The sequence below is a fragment of the Eumetopias jubatus genome, unplaced genomic scaffold, assembly GCF_037043125.1.
Source record: "Eumetopias jubatus isolate StellerSeaLion01/CBP00866 unplaced genomic scaffold, mEumJub1_p1.0 scaffold_10, whole genome shotgun sequence".
In the NCBI taxonomy this organism is placed as follows: Eukaryota; Metazoa; Chordata; class Mammalia; order Carnivora; family Otariidae; genus Eumetopias; species Eumetopias jubatus.
In genome coordinates this window covers 103,157,643-103,180,015 of record NW_028274816.1, presented here as the reverse complement: position 1 = coordinate 103,180,015, position 22,373 = coordinate 103,157,643, and the positions used below count along the sequence as shown (strand labels likewise).

General features: G+C 38.6%; 2 protein-coding genes across 3 annotated transcripts; both read right to left on the bottom strand.

Moving 5' to 3' along the window:
• Positions 1-404: 404 nt before the first annotated feature.
• KRT25 (keratin 25) lies at positions 405-6,797 on the bottom strand. The gene is made up of 8 exons (XM_028089864.2): positions 6,369-6,797; positions 5,763-5,845; positions 5,187-5,343; positions 2,884-3,045; positions 2,665-2,790; positions 2,079-2,296; positions 1,411-1,478; positions 405-596 (listed from the first exon to the last, which is right to left on the bottom strand). The coding sequence occupies exons 1-8, from the start codon at positions 6,795-6,797 to the stop codon at positions 487-489; spliced, it is 1,353 nt and encodes a 450-aa protein (XP_027945665.2). The 3' UTR covers positions 405-486.
• A 9,305-nt stretch (positions 6,798-16,102) lies between these two features.
• KRT26 (keratin 26) lies at positions 16,103-21,040 on the bottom strand. Of its 2 annotated transcripts, none has more exons than XM_028089870.2 (8): positions 20,535-21,040; positions 19,769-19,851; positions 19,215-19,371; positions 18,923-19,084; positions 18,712-18,837; positions 18,131-18,348; positions 16,817-16,884; positions 16,103-16,242 (listed from the first exon to the last, which is right to left on the bottom strand). In XM_028089870.2, the coding sequence occupies exons 1-8, from the start codon at positions 20,961-20,963 to the stop codon at positions 16,103-16,105; spliced, it is 1,383 nt and encodes a 460-aa protein (XP_027945671.2). In that variant the 5' UTR covers positions 20,964-21,040. The 2 variants fall into 2 exon arrangements, with proteins under 2 accessions (XP_027945671.2, XP_087883423.1); XM_088027297.1 differs by having other exon boundaries at positions 16,817-16,878; positions 20,535-20,963.
• Positions 21,041-22,373: the final 1,333 nt, after the last annotated feature.

Here is a 22,373-nt window from a genome sequence, read left to right as displayed (position 1 = left end):
CTTGTTATTATATCACAGCATGGCAGATTGGAGATTTAAGTGGAAGTATTTTTATTCCTTCTGAGTTTATCTTATTTTGAATTATTGGGAAATCCTCATGAAAATCTAGGGGGAAGCCTGTCAATTTTTTGTAAAAATTTTCATGTAAATTAAAAGCTATTAGATGTTCATACATCTGTACCACAGACACGAGCATTTTAAAGATAAGACAATACCACCAGTGGTAACTTGCTAAAGGAAGAAGGTTTATTGAATACAAAGAACTGACATTTTCTGTAGAGCAATCAAATGACTCATCAAATTGGTATGTGACATTCTTCCAGATGAATGGGGAGATACCAGTATTGATTGCCCACACAGTGCTTATATTTCAGTAACAGAAAGAAAATAGGACAGGCATTTTTTCTTAGGCTTGCTCATTTTTCCAGACATAATGCTCTCTTTTCTTAGAGAGTATCTGGCATATGCTCCCTCCTTTGTCTTAAATTAATTGTTTTGAGATTTCTCTTCCAGGGAGTGGAGCCTGGTGGTGAGTATTTTGCTTCGTTGGTCTACCTCCTCAAGAACTTTCTTAACCACTATGGCTTTGGCCAGATCTAAAAATTAAAATTTAAAAGGAGATTTTAGAAAGTTGAAAAAAGATGAATAAGATCCCGCTAGCTAAAATGTGGAAGCAACCCAAGTGTCCACCAAAGGATGGCAGATAAACAAACTATGGTATATACATTCAGTGGAATATTATTCAGCCTTCAAAAGAAAGGATATTCTGATAGATGCCATAACATGGATGAATCTTGAAGACATGATGCTCAGTGAAGTAAGTTATCAACAAAAAGACAAATATTGTATGATTCCACTTATAGGAAGGACCTGGATTAGTCAAATGAGTAGAGAGAGGAAGTAGAGTGGTGGTTGCCAGGGGCTGGGAGGAGGAGGGAAGGGGGAGCTCTTGTTTACTAGTTACAGAGCAAGACGAAAAGAGTTCTAGAGATGGATGGTGTTGCTGGTTGCACCACAATATGAATGTACTTAACCTGAAAATGGCTAAGACAGTAAAGTTTATGTTCTGTGTATTTTACCACAATGATAAATTGAAAAAAAAAGATGAATAAGAAATTATATAAATTAAAGGAATAGTAGGATTTTTAATAGGATGGACTATGCAGTAAGCACAAGTAGATGATTTTTTGGTGAATTTTGATTTCTTGGTTAGCTAAAAGCCTGGTGACGTATTACTTTGTTTAAAATTAGTGCATATCACTAAAGTTAGACATCCATCACATGCTGATGTGTGTACTATAAATCTTTATCATTATCTATTCTTACTAAGCCCTAGGAATATAAAAACAACCAAGCTGGACATTGCAAATGAAATAGTACAGCATACAAACAGAATTTCATTTTAATTACCTTTGACTTGATTTCCCACGTTTCCAGATCCATAATCTCTAGACTTGTAAACTCCAGACTTGCAAGCCCTGTGAACACATATTGTTGGAAACTCACAAAAGAAAGTGATTTAGAGAGAACGCCTTCTTTTTTTCTTTTTTTAAAAAAAAGATTGTACTTATTTATTTTAGAGAGAGAGTGTGAGTGGGTGGGGGGGAGGGGCAGAGGGAGAGAATCTCAAGCAGGCTCCACACTCAGCACAGAGCCCGATGTGGGGCTTGATCCCATGACCCCGAGATCATGACCTGAGCTGAAATCAGTAGCTGGATGCCCAGCCAATTGAGCCACCCTGGTGCCCCTAGAGAGAACCTTTTCGATTCTAGATTCACTCTTGCATTTTCTTTAACTGTTTGGTGAGAACAGTTGCAGTGGGTTACACAGCTGGAACTATTCTGCTTTAGCATTAGCATCAAGAGGCGATATTTTTAATTGTCATACCTTTAATACAGGGCTTGTCCCATTTGGGGTTTGTGAGATGTTAATTTTACCTTGGCGGTCATGTATTATGTTTAATGTTTAGCATTCATGATAACAAATGCAGTCATGTCAGTTTACGTTCACTTTCTAGTGATCTAAGTGTCCAGTGGACTTCACTACAGGACATCTTCCCCGTGAATTATTTCACCTACCCATCCTCTCCATCAATCAGGCGGCAGTAGGTCTCGATTTCCTTCTCCAGGTGGACCTTGATGTCGAGCAGCTGCTCGTACTCCAGCTTCTGGCCCTCCGTCTCGGTTCTGACCTGGTGCAGCTGCTCCTCCAGGGCCCCGATCTGAGCCTGGATCTGGGCGAGCTGTGCACAGTAGTTGCCTTCAGTCTCGCTCAGGGAGCACTCCAGGGAGTGTTTCTGTCAGGAAACAAGAACGAACCTGAGATGCAGAACCCGAGATATGCAGATGTTTGCTCTGATAGATGACTTCCTTCTCTTGTTAATTTCATCTCCAACTGAGTTCGATTTCACATGGACATGTAGTGAAGAAGACTCCATGGAATTCTTAAAAAGGAGCACATCTCTTTTTGGTGGAATAAGCTAGAGACATTAATGTGTTACTGTTTTAGCTGTTCTATGTAAAATCCTATTCTTCTGTTCTAGGTTCATTGCATAAATATACATGTGGATATATTCTCACCATGGTTAGTTAAGGGCTTTAAAAACAACTGGTGCATATTTAAAACGATACTCTGGGAGATGGTAAGAAATTGTCCTTTTCATACCGTGGCTAAGAGAGATTGAAGTTCAATTTCCAATGTTTGGAGATTGCGCTTCATTTCGGTCAGTTCATTCCGGGCTGAGGTTGTGGCCCCAACGTCCTCAGAGATCTGCTGTTGCAGCGAAGCACTCTGAAAAGGTAGGAGTGAGGGAGCAAATCTTAGTTTTGTGACCCTCACTAAGATACGGAGGAATTTTTTTTTTTTTTTTTGGACAGGACTCACCTTCTCGTTGAACCAGGCCTCTGCGTCCCTGCGGTTCTGCTCGGCCAGGGCCTCATACTCAGCCCTCATGTTGTTCAGCAGGACGGTGAGGTCCACCCCGGGTGCTGCGTTCATCTCCACGTTCACGTTCCCTCCGGCCGCGCATTGCAGGACCTGCATTTCCTAGAGGCAGAAAAGTGTACAGGTCAGGTATGCAAGGATCTCATAGAAAGTCTAGAGGCTTAGCTTTGGAAGGCTTCTTAGAGTTCGTCTGGTTTCACCTCCCAGTCTGTGCCATGACCCTCCTCTCCTTTTTATATTTCTTTCCCATCTCACGAAGTAGCCTGCTTCATAATGAGAGAGTTCTTCAATTGCTCCAGAGTTCTCCCATCTGCTGAACCAAGGCCCTGCGTTTATGACTCCAATTCATTGGTTTTAGTTCTGTTGCACAGAAAGTCTTAATTCCTTTTCCGAATGAAAACCCTCAAGATATTGAAAATGAATTATCCACCATCTCTTATTCTATTCATTTACGGCTGAAATGTCTCCACCTTGGTGGACTGGTCTTCAATCCACTTAGCAAACAGCTTTGATGTGTTCTTGACTCAGCCAGATCCTGAACACAGCATGAACAGGGGCAAGGGGCTGAGTCTGAGTATTTCTGAACAATTGAAATAATTATAAATAAATATTTATGTGTATATATTTATTTATACTTATAAATATATTTGTTTACTTATAATTAATAAAGGAAGAATATCATCCTCTAAATAATTCTAGCTGTTTAAGAAGCTATTAAGCTCACATAGGGACATTTGGTGTTAGACACATCTCTATGTGAATTCTGGTTCTGCCTTGTAGTGGCTGGGTGAACTTGAGAAAGTTGCTTAACTTCTTTAAATCTCAGTATTGTTATCTGAAAGTTGAGGATAAAAATCCTTCTCTGGGTTGTTGAAAGGGGGTGAAAGAACTATTAGTAAAATGACCAACAATATACCTGCTGTATAAATACTAAATAAATGCTAGTTATTCTGATCATTGTCATCATCGTAGAAGTTGGAATCAGTTTTGCAGTCAAAGTCCACACATGATTCCATATGCAGTATGTACTGTTGGGTTGGAATGAGTTTCTTCTCTCAGACTGTCATTGGCAGACATCACTGCTAAGACTGTGTGCACTGAAATCATATGTGTTGGCTTCTGTCTCTACTGCAGAAACTGTCCTCCCCACCCATGTCCTGGGTTTAGATTGGTCCTTGTGATGATCAATAATGAGGTTTTCTTTCCTTCCTGCCCCAAGTCCCTCGAGTGATTCTAGCATTCTTTCCTCCCTGGTAGCCCCAGATCTTCTCTATCGTCAGATGTGGTTTTTACGTCAGAGGACTTAGTGAAAACTTCCCCAGTTCAAGCAGAAAAAGATAAAAGAGATGCACGTGGGTTTGCCTGTAAGTGAAGCTTTAAAAAAAATCAATGGTATGCAATTTATCAAAAATTTATTAACTACCCTGGGCAATACCCATGCTTGAATCATAGAAATGTTGTTCTTCAAGTAGTTATTTTTATAAGACAGGCTCATGACTAATCAAATAGCATTTTTAGCCTGACTTCCTGCTTTAAGTATTTGGCTTGACTGTAGAAGACTTTTGGTTGTTTAAAAATATCAAGTTCATTTTTCAAAGAATAAAGTTTTTTTTTTTTTTCAGAAAACAGTGGTTCTAAAAACAGTCCCAAAGATGTGTCTGGAATAGTGGCTGTAGGATCCGATTTTGAACCCAGCTTCCAATTGACCGCTTTGAAGTATACTCTTTATTTGGAAGAAAAGATTTTGATGTAACAATTTATTTTCAGTCTCCCTTTTTATAGACACACCTATTAAGAATATGCATTAATATTAAATGTATATATGTAATGTATGTACAAGGTAAATGTTTAAGTGTTTTGAATCTGCCACTATTATATAGGAATTTAGATCTAGTTTTCTTAGGATGTCCTTACTGTATATTTATTTTATGTAATTAGATGTAATCTCTTAACTGTCCCATTTTAACTTAGCTATAATTACCTAGCCAAACACTACTCTTATAAACCTGATTGATCTGGAAAACAGGATTCTTTTTTTTTTTTTCCCATGGGAAACTTGATGAGAGAGCAAGGGTGGATTTGTACAAATACTTTGCTATTTCTCAAGGCAACTCATGCCTCATTGCCTATCTGACAGTGGGTCTTTAGTACCAATTTCTCATTTAAGAAGTCAAATGCATTATCTTCCACCAGATGGATGGTGTCTGCAGAGGGATAGCAAAATGCACATAGGCAGTTCTTACCTCCTTATGGTTCTTTTTTAGGTAAGTCATCTCCTCACTGAGGGTTTCATACTGAATCTCCAGGTCTGTTCTGCACAAGGTGATTTCATCCAGAACTCTGCGTAGCCCATTGACATCACTCTCCACACTCTGGTGAAGAGCCAGCTCATTTTCATACCTTAAGGAACATTCATAATTTTCCAGTATGTCATATGGTAGGAAAAATAGTCACTTATCAATGATCAAGGGCTAGAATTCTGGAATTTTGAAGTGGCAGATTTGGCCACAAGAAACATTTTAAAAGTATACTGCATAACAATAATTATTTTCTTTAATTTGAGGCATTTCTGTCACAGAAAATGAACTAGGGGATTGGACACTGCTTTTATAGCAGTTCATACTTTATGTTTCACAGCCAAAATATAAAAAAGTAGTAACATTCTGTTTAGTTTATTTTACATTCTGTTTTAAATCCAAGTGTTTTACCAGTGTTGGAATAAGAGTTGGTAATAGTTAATGGAGGGCTCAAAAAATAAATTCAATTTAATGCTTTGTGTTAATTCCCATGTATCTTTTTCACTCTCTGAGTCGACTTACTTGAGTCTGAAATCATCCGCTGTCAGCCTGGCATTATCGATCTGCAGAATAGCATGAGCATTGCTGGTGGTGGAAGCAATGATCTGGAAATGGGGAGTTTGACTTTTAAAGGGCAATTTAGCACAACCAATAAAAAATAAGTTTTTTTTTTTTAAGGTTAGGGAGTGGGAATAATAAAAATTAATATAGTTACTAGATAGTGACATTTTTATCATGAGGTTCACAAACTGAATCTACTTAATGCTTATTTCCAATTCTACATTGAAATTCCCTTTAAGAAATTAAATATAGGGGGACTCCTGGGTGGCTCAGTCGGTTAAGCGTCTGCCTTCATCTCAGGGTGTGATCCTGGGGTCCTGGGATTGAGCCCTGAGTAGGGCTCCCTGCTCACTGGGGGAGTCTGCTTCTCCCTCTCCCTCTGCCCCTTACCCTGCTAGTGCTTTATCACTCCTTTCTTGCAAATAAATAAATAAATAAATAAAAATCTTAAAAACAAAAAGAAATTACACAGAGGGATGATCCATGTTTTTAGTATTCAGTGAAGAAAGGAAAAGAACATTTAGAAATAAAACTATGTAAAAATGATCGTGAAGTGTAATTTCTTACCTGATTTTTCAGATCCTCAATTATCGGGAAATATCTACTATAGTCGTGATCAAGACCGCGGCAAGAACCAGGCCCAAATTTCTCGTACCAGCCCTTGATCTTCTGCTCCAGGTCGGCATTGGCCTCCTCCAGAGCACGCACATTCTCCAGGTAGGAGGCCAGGCGGTCATTGAGGTTCTGCATGGTCACCTTCTCATTGCCTGACAGGAGGCCCCCCTCATTCAGTGTAAAGCCAGTACAGAGATTGCCTCCCCCTGCATTTCCCCCTGATGAACTGCCCCCGAAGGCGCACGAGAAACCACTTCCAATTCCAGGCAGGCTGCAGACATTGCCCGCTCCAAAGCCGGATCCCCCGCCAGAGAGCCTGAGCGATCCTGCAGTAGGACGGGGACAGGCCCTCCTGGATCCACTGGAGAGTCGAAGAGACATGGTATCAGGGCCGATGCGTTTCACAGCTGTCTTGGAGAGAGCCAGAGTGGAGTGCCTTTTTATAGACAATTCTCAAGTGTGTTCTGGATGAAATTCTGCCTACATAGAGTAAAACATGGCTTGCCAGCCTCAGCAAGTTAGCATAATTGGATGATTTTTCCTAATTAGTAACTAACTTAGCTGGGCTCCTTTCTGTAGGAGGGCAGTTGCCCTCAGGTTGGTGGTTATCTGAGAAATGGGTCTGGGTGGAGCCACGTCAGTTTCCTTATAGCCTTTTTATGCGAGTGAGTCATTCTTTACTTCCATCCTCAGAAGATAAAACTCATCAGTCCACCACACAATAGAAATCTGGCGTCATGGTATTGGGCTATTATGCTAATAGATATCGATGTTTCTGAGACTTTTTCTACTTTTATTTTCACAGTTCTTTCCACAGAAGTAGAGAACAGTCCTGTACTTGTTACTCCCCCCAAATGGTCCTTCAGTCACTGGTTTTCCCCTCCCTCTTGGCACTGTTTCTAATGGGAAGTTAACTTCCATTTTGGCTGATGTGCCATCATCTTCTGTTGACACAGAAGATGTTTGGGGATAGTTGTCTTCTCTTATCCATTTTGGCAATTAGGAACACACCCCTAATTGCTGTTATGTGCTGTGGGACTTCCGAAGGACATTAACATATTTCCTGACCCTGCAAAATCTGAGGCAAACCTGGAAGGAAATAGTTCATCTGTTTTTATTTCACTGTGGGTTAGCTTAGGTGAAAGTCATCAGTAGACTAATTATTTACTAGGTGTGGATTCCCAGATATTTATTGAAAACCCTGAATATTTTGGCAGTTTTTGAGACATCTGGAAATTGACTTGTGGACAAAATTTCCCTGAATATTTATTATGGGTGTGAAGCTGTTACAGATTCATTCGTTCATTCACTTAACAAGTATTTATTAAACACCTATTATGTGCCAGTCACTATTCTGGGCACTTGGGATAAGTAGATTCATACATTATTTGTCTTTTGGTGACTGACTTATTTCATTGAGTTTAATGCCTTCAAGGTTCAACCATGTTGTAGCATGTGTCGGAATTTCTTTCCTTTCTAAGGCTAAATAATGTTCCATTGCATGTAACCATGTTTGGTTTACCCCCTCATCAGTCAATGGACATTAGGATTGTATTCACTTTTTGGCTGTTGTGAGTAATGCTACTAAAAACATGGGTGTACAAATATCTGTTTGAGTCCCTGCTTTCATTTCTCATAGGAGTATACACCATGGTGGAAGTAATAGATCATATGGTGATTCTGTTTTTAATTTTTTGAGGAACTGCCATACTGCTTTCCATTGTAGCTGCACTATTTTATGTTCCCATCAATAGTGTACAAGGATTCTCATTTCTCCACATCATCACCAACATTTGTTCTTTTCTTTTTATTTCTTTTCTTGATAGTGACCATCCTAATGCACAGCAGGTGGTATCCCCTTGTGGTTTTGGTTAGCATTTCCTTAATGATACATGGTGTTGAGCATCTTTTCATGTGCTTGTTGGCCATTGGAGTATTTTACCTGGAGAAATGTCCATTCAAGTCCTTTGTGCATTTTTAGAATCATGTAGTTTGTTTTTTTGTTGTTGTTGAGTTGTAAGAGTGTGTTATATATTCTGGATATTAACCCATTATCATTTCATTGTTAAGCAGGTTGTATTTATCACTCTTTCTATTTTTGGATTGTGATTCTTTTATCTTATTTAAGAAATGACTAATTCTCCAAGATCATATACATATTTTCTGATGTTGTTTTCTAAACATTTAATCATTTTGCCTTTCACATTTAAGGCTTAGGTAGTTTGGAAAATTTTTAAGTATTATTTTTTAAAATTCTTTGATATAGAATCAAATTTCATTTAAAAATATAGATAATGATAATTTCATCATATTTACTGAATGGTGCCATACTTTCCTCACAGTGCCATATTGTCATAAAGCATGTGTTCAGTGCCTCCTCTGTCGTCAGTAAAATCTTCATATAGGTGAGGGTTCAAGAGGTACTATTTTTCTATCTGTGCCAGAACCATGACACACAGTTTTAGTCACAGTTGCTCCATAATATAACATGATATTTGGTAAGGCAAGAACTCCACCAGCTCCATGCCATCAAGTCAAATATTCTTTCTCCATTCTTCTTTCATATAAATTTTAAAATCATCTTTTTATATACAGTAATATCCCAAGATTTGCCTTAAATCTATAAAGATATTGAGGAAAATTGACATCCCTATGATATGGTGTATGTCTAGCCAAAAAATTGAATATCATTTCCGTTTATTGAGGTCTTTCTTAATGTTCTTTAGTAGAAAGTTATTTTTCTGTATGTGCTTTCATATTGTTTTTTAGAAAATTTCCAGATATTTATCTAATATCATTGTTAAAGATATCTTTTAGAAATCACATATTCTAGATAAATTTTACTATATAAGAAATGCAATTAATATTTGTGTAGTCCCTGTGATAAATTTTGCTACATTCTTTTCTTTTCACCCCAGTTTTTATTTTCTCCAGGCTTATTGAGGCATAATGGCCAAAGAAAATTGTAATATATTTAAACTGTACAATGTGATGATATGATATATGTATACATTGTGAAATGATTCTCACAATCAGGTTAATTAGCACATTCACCGCTTTACATAGTTACCTTTGTGTGTGTGTGTGTGTGTGTGTGTGTGTGTTAGAGAGAGAGAGAGAGAGAGAGAGAGAATTGGTAAGATCTACTCTCAGCAAATTTCAATTATGGAATACAGCATAATTAATTTTAGTCACCGTGCTACATGTTAGATCCTCAGAACTTATTCATCTTATAACTGAAAGTGTGTACCCTTTTACCATCCTATCCCATATTCCTACCTCCCGGTCCCTGGCAATCACCATTCTGCTCTGCATGAAACCATTCTTGATAAAAACAAATCTAGCAGTATCTAAGAGTGTGGAGTAAAATGTTAAAATCTTTCCTTATTTTGTCCTCCCTCCCCTCCCAGGTGACTAGGTTACCCTTCTAGATGTTTGCACCCTTCCAAATGGTCTTCTGTTCATTTGCACAATCCATAACATGGAAACATGCCATACGTGAATCATCTGTGTTATATGCACTGTTCTGTAACTTGCTTTGTTCACCTTACATAATATGTCTTAGGGCACGAATATGTGCCTGATATGGCAGAAACTCTTGGTTGACCCCCAGTTTTTACCCGGGCAATGGCTGCCCACAATAAAGACTAGTTTCCCAGCATTCTTTGCTGCTCACTGTGGTATGTGATCAAGCTAGCCAGTGTGATGTAAGTGGGAGAATATGTGGCATGTTCTAGGGACTTTAGCTAAGAAGGAGCTGACACCAGTCTTTGTCCCATCTTCTCACTTGCTTTCATCCTGCTGGCATGGGTGTGATGGCTGAAGCTGATGGTTGGAACTTCATCTTGGACCATGTGGCAGGGCCACATCCTGGCTATGGTAGAGTGGGAAGCTGAAAACAACCTGGGTTTCTGATCGTGTTCTGGTTCAGAGATATCATCCTAGCCCTGAGTGCTCTACGTCTGGAGTTTTGTTTTTTTTAAAGATTTTATTTATTTGTCAGAGAGAGAGAGGGCACACAAGCAGGGGCGGGGGCAGACAGAAGGTGAAGAGCAGGGAGCCTGATGCGGGACTTGATCCCAGGACCCTGGGATCATGACCTGAGCTGAAGGCAGACACTTAACCGACTGAGCCACCGGGGCATCCCTACCTCTGGAGGTTTATGTGTGAAAGAAATAAACTTCTGTGTAAAGTTCTGTTATTCTGTTAATGTTACTCAGAGCCAAACCTAATATTAAGTAATTTGTCTAACCACTAGCTTATTAAATAAGGACCTTCAGATTGTTTCTAGCTTTATTGCTGTTATTGATAATGCTGAACATGTTCACATTTTTCTTTAGGATAGATTCCTTAAATTTTTTTGCCAGTTCTTTTTAATCAGATTTATTGAGGTTTAATATACATATAATATAATTCATCCTTTTTAGCTTACAGTTCTTTTGTTTTTTTTAAAGATTTTATTTATTCATTTATTTGAGAGAGAGAGAGAGAGCACATGAGGTGGGGGAGGGTCAGAGGGAGAAGCAGACTCCCCGCTGAGCAGGGAGCCCGATGCGGGACTCGATCCCGGGACTCCAGGATCATGACCTGAGCCGAAGGCAGTTGCTTAACCAACTGAGCCACCCAGGCGCCCTAGCTTACAGTTCTATAAATTTTGACAAATGCATGGTTCATGTAGCCACTACCACAATCAAGATATAGAACAGTTCCCTAACCACCCCCTCCCAAATTCCTCTGTATCCCTTTGTAGTCAGTCTCTGCCCACAGCCCCAGCTCTAGGCAAACACTGATTGCTTTTCTATGCTCATAGTTTTACTCCAGAATGTCATATAAAAGGGTTCAGACAGTATATACTCTTTGTGTTTGACTTCTTCACTTAGCATAATGCAGTTGAATGCATTCATGCTGTTGAGTGTATTAAAAGTTTGTTAATTTTTATTGGATAGTTTCCCATTTTTTTGATGTACCACAGTTTATCCACTCACTAGTTGAAGGATATGAGTTGTTTCCAGTTTTTGATGAATATGAATAAAGCCACTATAAATATTCACATATAGGTTTTTATGTGAATGTAAGTTTGATTTATTTAATATCAGGTAGTGGGATTGTGAGGTCATATATATAGATGTCTATTTAATATTATAAGTAACTGGCAAACTGTTTTCCAAAGTGGTTGTACCATTTTGTATTTTCTTTCTTTTTTTTTTGAAAGATTTTATTTATTCATAAGAGACAGAGAGGGAGAGAGGCAGAGGGAGAAGCAGGCTCCCCGCTGAGCAGGGAGCCCGATGTGCGACTCGATCCCAGGACCCTGGGATCATGACCTGAGCCAAAAGCAGACACTTAACCATCTGAGCCACCCAGGCACCCCCATTTTGCATTTTTTAAAAAGATTTTTATTTATTTATTTGTCAGAGAGAGAGAGAGAGAGCACAAGCGGAGGAGCAGTAGAGGGAGAGGGAGAAGCAGGCTCCTCACTGAGCAAGGAGCCCGATGTGGGACTCGATTCCAGGACCCTGGGATCATGACCTGAGCTGAAGGCAGATGCTTAACGACTGAGCCACCCAGGCGTCCCTTCCCATTTTGCATCAACAATGAATGAGAGTCCTAGTTGCTCCTTATCCTTACCAGCCCTTGGTATTGCCAGTTTTAAAAATATTTTTTGTGTATTCTAATAGATGTGTGATAGTATCTTATTGTGGTTTAAATTTTCATTTCCTTAATGACTCATAATGAAGAGCATCTTTTCATGTGCTTATTTGCCATCCATATTTCTTCTTTGGTGAGTCATCTCTTCCGTTCTTTTTCCCATTTATGTATTAGGTTTGCTTTCTTACTGTTGAGTTGTGAGGGTTCTTTATATATTCTGGATACGGTACTTTATCAATAGGTAATTTGCAGGTATTTTCTCATAATCCATGTCTTGTCTTTTCATTTTCTTAGTGTCTCTCAAAGAGCACACATTTTAAATTTTGATGAAGTCTAAATGAGTATTTTTCTTTCAAATCATGTTTCGGATGTCATGTCGAATGAATCTATGCCTAAACCAAAGTTACAAAGATTCTTCTATATTTTCTTCTATAATTAAAAAATTACTTTGAAATAATTATAGATTTACAGAAAAGTGCAAAAGTGTGCAAAGAAATGTTCAGGGAGGTCCTGTGCACCTTTCACCCAGGCCCTCAGTGTTAACATCTTATATAACTGTAGTATAGTATTAAATCCAGGAAATTGACATTAGTACAATCCATAGAGTTTATTCAGATTTTGCCAGTTATGCAGGCATTTATTGGTATGTGCTCATGCATGTGCTTGTGTGTGTAACTCTATGCAATTTTATCACACATGTGCCTTCATGCAACCACCACCATAATCAAGATACCTAACTGTACCATTTTCGTAAGACTCTCTTGTGCTAACCCCTTCACAGCCACACCCACTCCTCCCTCCCAATCCCTAACCCCTGGCAACCATGAATCTGTTCTCCATCCCTGTAATTGTTTTATTTCACAAATGTTATATAAATGCCATCATGCAATATGCATTCTTACAGATTTGTCTATTACTTCTTTCCACTCTTAGTTTTTGCTTCATGTGTTTGGAAGATTTCTTGTTTTATGTATTTAGGATTGCTTTGTCTGATATTAATATAACCACTCTTGATTTATTAAAAGTAAATTAAAATTTATTTTTTAAAAAATGGAGATATAATTGACATATAACATTGTATTAGTTTCAGGTGTATAACATAATGATTCCATATATGTATGTATTATAATGATCACCACAGTAAGTCAAGAACATCCATCACCCCACATATTTACAAATTAAAAAAATTTTTTTTGGATTAATTTTGCATGATATATCTTTTTCTGTCCTTTTACTTTCAATCTACCTGTATTTATGTTTGAAGTGACACTTCTGTAGATAGCATATATGTGGGTTGTGTTCTAGAGAAACTCGTGCACATGTAGTAGGTGCCATGTGCAGAATGTTTATAGTAGTATTGTTCATACTAGTCTCAAACCGGAAGCAATTCAACAGTAGAATGGATAAATTGTGCCAAATATTTTTAAAGTTTTGCCAAGCTGGGAGTTGTGTAATGGTATCTCCTGTGGTTTCAATTTCTATTTCTCTGATTGCTAGTGACGTTGAACATTTTCATACATTTATTGGCCATTTAGGATTTCTCCTGGCACATCGAAGATATTCTACTGTCCTTTGGATTCCACTGTTGATGTTGCCATTCATTCTTGTTGCCACTCATTTGAAGGTCATAATTTCCCCCCCATTTGTCTGATTTTAAAGATATTCTATTATCTTCATTGTTTTGTGGTTTCACTATGATTTATCCATATGTGGATCTTTTTATCTTGTTTTCAGCTTTATTATGATCTGATCCATGTGCATTTCATTTTATTTTGATGTGTAGGACTTCTTTAATCTGTGAACTGGTGTCTTTCATCAGTTCTGGAAAAATTTCAGCTTTTTATCTCTTCAGATATTGCCTTACTCCAATTGTCTCTGTTTTATCCTTCTGGAAGCCGGAAGGGGTTTACTTTCTCTGTTCTGTCTTTAAACCAATTGCTGTGGGGAGATCCAGGGCCTGTTCTGAGGGCCTGAAGCTTATTCAATGTTTGGTCCTCAGATGGTGTGCTGGCAGAGGTACTATAGGAATTGAAAGGCAAACCTATATTTGAATGAACTAAGTGTTACTTCTGTTAAGGAAAGTTTGCTGTTCCCTCCAGGATAAAGGGATTCAGTAGTGTCATCCTGAGAGCATGTGGTTAGTTTTCCTTCTAAAAAAAATGGTACCATCTCAAGAGCTCAGTTTCTATGTCTGCTGATGACATCTCAGTAGCTTGACCAACCTTAGGGAGATGGAGTCTGAAGTATAGATTTCATATCTGTCACAATGGCCACTTTGACAGTGGGCTCATTGTGCAAGCATTGAAGTGGTGAAGAGGGAGACTGGCTGACCTCCACAAGATGAATCAGCTTGTCCACATAGTTTCTCTGGGGTGGATGTTCTATAGAGGGCATTAAAATGAGTCACAAAGAGCATATGCCTTGTGCTCACTCCCAGAGGAATACAATTTTCATAACCATGGACTTGTCATATGTGAAGACTTTTTACAGGAATTGCACAGAAATAAAATTTATAAAAATTCTTGTGTATAAAGAGCATAAAGCAGTACTAAAAATAATAACTATGTTGCATTACCCATCATATTCCTGTCAGGAGGAGATTTTTGTCTTTCGTAGGCATCAGTGAAAATGAATTCTCTACAATTTTACACATATGATGACTTAAAAGATTTTCCATAGACTAGCTTCTGGTTCCACATACTTCATACATTGTATCTCTTCCGTTATCTGCATATTTCTGGTGCTGTGTTTTATAAGATTTGTTCATATCACAATTTGCAGCCTGGTAACTTTATGATATGATACTGCATGGGCACAGTGGGCAGTGGGAATATTCCTAGAAGTTTCCATGGAAATGATGAGAACCTCATTAATATATTTCACTACACTCATCTCAACTTCCTCTTGACTTAGGGTGACTTTATGTCCATATGCCTAAAATAGGTCAGTTCATGTCTGCTAATATGCCTGGTAAATAGCATCCTTTACTCTCCCTCAAATGTTACATTTGGATAATAAATTGTGATCATACAATTTAGTGATAGATCACCCCCAGACATGAGGGAAAGAGTGATGGAGGAGAAACTGGAGTGGAAAGAGATAGCAGACTTAACCGATGGTGCTAAAATTATCATAGTTTTGCAAAAGTTTTCTAAAAATGGCTATACAAACATAATGCTAGAGCCCTTCCTGTGCTAATGAGGGACCTGAAGCTTATGCATTGTTAGTGTCATGGTAAATTCACCTGTCAATCACCCTGCCCTCAGCTTAATCTTAGTCTGGTTCACTATCATACTTGGTTCTTCTAAGTCCTGAATCTCTCCTGGATTCTATGGGATCAATCAGTTCCTTGAACATGTATTATTGTTGTTGTTGTTGAGGATTCTTCCACCATTCTGAACCAATGGGTTTTCTCCCCTGGGGCAGGAGTAGAGAGATTAATGTACTGCAAAATGGAAAAATAGCTATACATATTCAGATTCAGCAAATTCACATTAACTGATCACCCAAGCAGGCTTGTCATTGTAAGGGTGAACAAATCCTAGTGATCAATGGGGATACTCTTCCATCCACAAAAACCCAAACCCAAGGAGATCTAGTCATTTACATGGTTGACTGAGGACAGATTTGGGACCAGGGATGAGGTCTGGTACTCTTTCCAACTTATCTTATCATGAATTGAAGTAAGTGTGACTGTATGAGGCACTTTATTTTACCAGTGTATCCTTAGTACTGTCAAATTGAGATCAACTGTAGAAATTCAAAAGCACCAGATTCATCAGAAATAATTTGCAACAGAAAAATTTTTAATGAATGGCCAAAAAGTTCCAAATAGAAACAAAACAATGAGACAGAGCAAGATTTTTCCTACTCCTGAAAAGGATTACATGGAAAGAATGTGAGAAAAGAAGAGAAAGAAAAATTCTAGCCCTTGAATTTTTAAGAACACACATGAATGATTTCCTTGGTTATTTGGCCAATGGGATTTTGCAAAGGCAGGCTTTTTTTTAAATAACTTGTTTTCTCACTATGGTGCTTCAGAAGGTACGTTGCTCCATTGTAATGTTGCTTATTTTAGAGGATTTTTCTTCAACTGAATGGACCCTTAGTGAAAGGACATTACCAAGTTGATCTAGTTCCTCAACCACTGTTTTGACAACAATTTCTTCTTTTGAGTCTAAAATAAAATAAATGCAAATTTAGTGCTCATTCTTAACAGGCTGGAAGGTACTTAGTCATAACGGTATGCTTCTAAAAAATAGTATTTGCAATAACTTGAGATATAATACTGTGTTTGAAGACAAATACTGTGTTTGAAGACTTGCTTAGCAATGCCCAGAACTATCTTATACTTAACCATTGTGTTTAGAACAATGGGTGTTTGAAGGTGTAAATAAAACATAGATTAAAACTAGAGCAAGTAATGTCTTCCTTTAAATGCCAACTTGCCCTATTTTTGTGGTTTAAAATACAATAGCTCTTTCACCAAAGCATTGGAATTGGGAAAATGATAGGTTCTAGGTAAGAAAAATGTTTGGGGATTGAATCCCCATTTCAGAAATTTCACAATTTGACCACATCTGTTCTACAGGAACATAAAATACATTAAGAAGTTGCCATAATGACCCCTGATTTCTTCATTCGCTAGAATTAACCTTAGAACAATTTGATTTAGTTTACAAATAAGTGACTTATTTAATAAAATTGCTCAAGTTGAAAAGATTTATGCCAAGTAAAAAAGCCTTTTGTACCTTTGACTTGATTTTCAGAATGTATAGGCCCACGTCCTTTGGATTTGTAACACGTGGACTTGCTTTTTCTGTGAAGAGAAGAGTAAATTGTTGCATTTCTTTTTTTTTCCTTTCAGGAGGAAGCTCAGAAATAACTATGAGTGGGGAATAAAAGTTTAGGAATTCTAGTTTCTGCAATATTAAATTCCTTTTATGCTTAAGAGATATATAAGTAAGCCTTTCATGACCTCAGTGTTGTGAAGGGAGAGATTAAATGAGTGTTTATGATCAGAAATTCCCTTGTGACCAGCTATCATCTCTTTGGTCTCACTCTCTAGAGACTCCAGTTTCTGACTCTGACTTTTCAGTCAATCACCGGGGCAATGAACAAGTTCAGGGTGCCACAATGCAGAAGGTGCTGGGCTAGGTGCTGTAGAAAATATAGAGTGATGATACAAGCAGTTTATACCATTGAAAATAAAGCATATGCATGTAAAAATTTAGCTGGAACACAGCTTGAAAGGTGTAGTGAAAGAAGGGACTAGTGAATGCTGTAATGAGAGCTTTGTTCGAAGGAGGGAACATCACGGTTGAGTTCCTATGAGAATAGATTGTAGAGGGCTGACACTAGCCTTGGCAGATGCATGAGATGGTACGGACTCCTGGTGTGACCATGGGCAAGCATTTAGTAACAGCCACGGATTACCGAGTACCTTTTGTGTGCAAGCCACTCTCCTGAACACTCTACCTCCATAGTGATGCGCTATGGTCATGGGTAAAGAGTGTGGTTTTGATGTTCTCACAATCTTACCAATAAGGAAAATGGGATTTAAAGAGGTTAAACCATGTGTTCAAATTCACACAGTGGTGTGATCTGCACCCAGAGCTGTTGCTCTTGGCTAACAAGCCATGGTGACTTCTCCAAGGAAACTGTTATTGTTCATCTTTCAAATGAAAACATAATAACCCACCTAATACAGGGTGCATGCGTGGTCACTAGTGAAGTACCGATAAAATAGAGTGTGTTGTTATAGGAAACGTGCTCCAACATTAAATCACAGAAAGCAATCCCCCCACGCCTCCCCCCCCCCAGAGTATAGGAATTGTTTAACATTTGGTATTTAAATGTCCTATATGTTATTATAGATATGCACACTTCACATACTTGCACATTTGATTTGGCTGCCCGTTTCATGTCATTTGGATGCAATAATAAATTCCTGAGACCAACAGATGAGTATGATCCTTAGAGTAGGAAATTCTAGGATATGATACTGGTGTATGTGGGTACTGAGAAAACCTAGTTGATGGGAGAGGATTCTTTTTAGTATTTACCTTTCTTCTCCATCTATTAACTTGCAATACGTTTCTATTTCTTTCTCTAAAAATATTTTGATATCTAGAAGCTGTTCATACTCCAGCTTCTGGCCTTCTGTTTCCGTGCGAATCTGTTGCAGTTCTTCCTCCATCGCCCCAATCTGGTCCTGGATTTGCTGGAGCTGGAGGCAGTAATTGCCTTCTGTCTCGGCCAGAGAGCATTCATAGGAATGTTTCTGAAAGAAGAATAAAGCAAGTGGGGAACAGATAAACAGCACGTTCATATTTGAGACATTCTCAAGGTGGAAAGAAGCATTTGTACAAGGTCTAAATCTTTTCGATCAGAAATCAGCATAAGCCAGGTTTCTTTAAAAAAAGGAAAAAAAAACCCAACCATTTTCTCTTCATTGAGAAAAGTTTGATTTTTAAGTATTGGGATTGGTGAGTTAGAAGTGATGTTTATGGACAGCATTCTTATTATTTACCACATTTTATACTTTTAGTTATATGTAATTAGTTATATATACTTAGATAGATGTGCATTTACCTACACACACACACACACACACACATTCAAATCAGTGGTGACTTCTACGAACCATGGCCACAACAGACTGAAGTTCTATTTCCAAAGTTTGCAGATTGCGTTTCAGTTCCGTCAGCTCGTTCCTGGCTGTGGTGGCCGCTCCTGCATCATCAGAAATCTGCTGTTGAAGTGAAGCACTCTGTAGCATAATCATCGGAACGGTTAGCGACCAGCCTGGTGGTTTACTGACCAAGCCTTTGGTGTGTGATCTGCCACAGACGTACCTTCTCGTTAAACCAGGCCTCCACGTCCCTGCGGTTCTGCTCAGCCAAGTCCTCGTACTCGGCCCTCATGTTGTTCAACAGGACAGTTAGGTCCACTCCTGGGGCTGCGTTCACCTCCACGTTCACATCCCCCCCTGCCGAACACTGCAGGACTTTCATTTCCTGGAAAAGGGATCAGTATTAACCCTCAAGGTAGAGTTTTGACTGATCTTCCCACTCTGCTCTGAAGTGAACAGTGGGCCAGAGGAACGAAATCAGGTACTATCGGAAGCTATGCTGGGGGGTCCTTTACCTCCTGGTGATTTTTCTTGAGGTATGCCAATTCCTCACTGAGTGTTTCAAACTGTATCTCCAGGTCGGCTGTACAAAGGGTCAGCTCATCCATAACCCTGTGAAGACCATTGATGTCAGCCTCTACGCTCTGGTGTAGAGCAAGCTCGTTTTCATACCTGGAAGTTTAGTAAAGTGCTTGAGAATTGTGACCGTGGGCAGGTGCAAAGCATAACTTTCTCTGACATCTGGTATACTGAATGACAGGATGTTCTGTCTAGGCTTCTAAAGCTTATTGCATCGGCAAAGAGATGACACACTTTGGAATACCTACTGATTTAGGATGACTATTTTGGAGGAATTGATTTTTCAGAATTTTTATCATCCGATGTGCTTCGTAGTTGAATCAAAATGTTTAAAATTTGGGATAGCTCTTTTTATAACGGCACATTTAATTTCTTCAGTGATTTAGTCTGACTTCATAAAAACATGTTGGTTTTTAAAGCAAAAGGTCTGGTTTTTACTCCAGCTGTAGTATTTACCTTTATTATAGTTAATTACGTTATTTTCACCTACTTCAGCCTGAAGTCGTCAGCGGTCAGTCTGGCATTGTCATTTTGTAGAGCAATGCTGGAGTTACAGGTAGTCACAGAAATAATCTAAATAGGGTAGATTGTGCAAAATAGTTAGGTACTGAAAGTCGAGAGAGTCCAGATTTCAGTGTGATTCTTATCTTCTCAACCCATCAAATATCTACTTTAATATTTTTTCTGTGTGAAAGGAGTCTGGCTTTTTTTTTCCAGACAGTGAATGTCCAGAGCTTAAGAGTCAAAGTGTAAGCTTTTACAATCACAGATACTTTTATTACTCTTGATCAAAAAATATGAGCTAAATATAAGGTCAGCAAGGCGATTATATCTGTTTTGAAATTATTTGCCTTTAATTCTACAACTTTTTTTTTTTTTTTTTTGGCCAGACATTGCTTTTTTTAATTTTTTTTATTTTTTTTTAAAGATTTTATTTATTTACTTGAGAGAGAGAGAATGAGAAATAGAGAGCACGAGAGGGAGGAGGGTCAGAGGGAGAAGCAGACTCCCTGCTGAGCAGGGAGCCCGATGTGGGACTCGATCCCGGGACTCCAGGATCATGACCTGAGCCGAAGGCAGTCGCTTAACCAACTGAGCCACCCAGGCGCCCCAGACATTGCTTTAATAAGCACTGGGAATAGAGAGTGAGCAATTCTACATCATGTCAAAATTTTAAGCACATTTTATATTTTGTCTTTTTTAGGTTATGTACACCAAAAGTCTATAGTAAAAGTAGGCAAATCCATATTTCTTACCTGCCTTTTAAGATCCTCAATGACTGAGAAATATCTCGTGTAGTCATGATCTAGTCCTCGGCAAGAACCAGGCCCGTATTTCTCATACCAGGCCTTGATTTTCTGCTCCAGGTCTGTGTTGGCCTCTTCCAGAGCTCGTACATGGTCCAGGTAGCATGCCAGGCGGTCATTGAGGTTCTGCATGGTCACCTTTTCATTCCCAGAAAGCAGGCCATGCTCATTTCCAAGAAAACCAGCACAGACACTCCCACCACCATTACAGAAGCCACCTCCAGAAGAAATGCTCCCAAGAGTACAAGAAATGCTGCTTCCTGCTCCCGATCCATGGCACACATTCCCAGCCCCGAAGCCTGGACCTCCACCAGACAGCCGCCCTGGGCCCGCTCGTGAGCAGACTCGCCTGGATCCACTAGAAAGTTGAAAAGACATGGCGACAGTACGGCAGAGCGACCCTTTCTCAGTGAGGAGTGAAGCAAAAGCACACCATCCATAGAAGTGATCTCCATTGGCCTTTTATAGGACTCAGTAGGTCATTTCAGTCTTGACTTTCAATCTCTAATAAAATATTACTCGCTCCCTAATTGTTGTTTTTCATAATTGGGTGATTTTTAAGAGTGTCCAGTCTGTAGGTGGAAAGGTGCCCCAAGGATATCTTGGTCTATGAAAAGGTGCCTGGTGAAGTAATACTAAATCATAGTTTTAAAGGTCAAAATTAAACATGAGTAAGCATATATCTTTTTGACTTCTGGAAGAGAGTCTAGTTTTTTTTTTCCCCCTAGACAATAAAAAACTAATAATTTACGTGAGAAATGTCCACTGCTTTTGTCCTGCAAATGTTTATGGAGTATTTCTATGGGCAATTTCCTTCCTTACTAATATCAGATACTCTCAAAATACAGTGATCTGATATTGAAGTATGTACCCTCTATCCCTACACTCTGAAGAGTTTTGATCAAGAAAGGATGCTGTACTTTGTCAAATGCTTTTTCTGCATCTGTTGAGAGGATCATATGGGTCTTGTTCTTTCTTTTATTAATGTATTGTATCACACTGATTGGTTTGCGGATGTTGAACCAACCTTGCAGCCCAGGGATAAATCCCACTTGGTTGTGGTGAATAATCCTTTTAATGTACTGTTGGATCCTATCGGATAGTATTTTGGTGAGAATTTTTGCATCTGTGTTCATCAAGGATATTGGTCTGTAATTCTCCTTTTTGATGGGGTCTTTGTCTGGTTTGGGAATCAAGGTAATTGTGGCCTGATAAAACGAGTTTGGAAGTTTTCCTTCCATTTCTATTTTTTGGAACAGTTTCAGAAGAATAGGTATTAATTCTTCTTTAAATGTTTGGTAGAATTCCCCGGGGAAGCCATCTGGCCGTGGGCTTGGAGAGGGATGGGAGGATGAGTTAGCCTGGTGATGGGTATTAAAGAGGGCATGTTCTGCATGAAGCACTGGGTGTTATACGCAAACAATGAATCATGGAACACTACACGTAAAACTAATGATGTAATGTATGGTGATTAACATAACATAATAAAAAAAAGAAAAAATATAGTGATCTGTTGGTAGTGGGAATTTTTTAATTGATTTTTTTAAGTTGAAAACTGAAGTAACAGAAGTCCTGCAATACTTTGCTTATCAATTTAACTAAAATTAATGAATATGTGTCAGTGACAGAAAATTATTTTTACTGAGATTTCTTGGTTTAGTCCAGGAGCAGAATATCCATTCAACAAACTTCTGAGTCTCCACATTGTTCATTTTTCTACCTCAAAAATATTGTTTACTGTATTTTAGTTTAAATTTTTGTATTTAAGGTATTAGGAATTATTTTGAG

What these genes read in the sequence shown, in the direction of transcription:
- KRT25 (XM_028089864.2), bottom strand. Translation starts at nt 6,797, where the DNA reads ATGTCTCTTCGACTCTCCAGTGGATCCAGGAGGGCCTGTCCCCGTCCT. An exon ending in GCGGATGATTTCAGACTCAA is followed by an intron (nt 5,344 to 5,762) that starts GTAAGTCGACTC and finishes ATGTTCCTTAAG; the next exon opens with GTATGAAAATGAGCTGGCTC. An exon ending in AGGCCTGGTTCAACGAGAAG is followed by an intron (nt 2,791 to 2,883) that starts GTGAGTCCTGTC and finishes CTACCTTTTCAG; the next exon opens with AGTGCTTCGCTGCAACAGCA.
- KRT26 (XM_028089870.2), bottom strand. Translation starts at nt 20,963, where the DNA reads ATGTCTTTTCAACTTTCTAGTGGATCCAGGCGAGTCTGCTCACGAGCG. An exon ending in GCTGACGACTTCAGGCTGAA is followed by an intron (nt 19,372 to 19,768) that starts GTAGGTGAAAAT and finishes CTAAACTTCCAG; the next exon opens with GTATGAAAACGAGCTTGCTC. An exon ending in AGGCCTGGTTTAACGAGAAG is followed by an intron (nt 18,838 to 18,922) that starts GTACGTCTGTGG and finishes ATTATGCTACAG; the next exon opens with AGTGCTTCACTTCAACAGCA.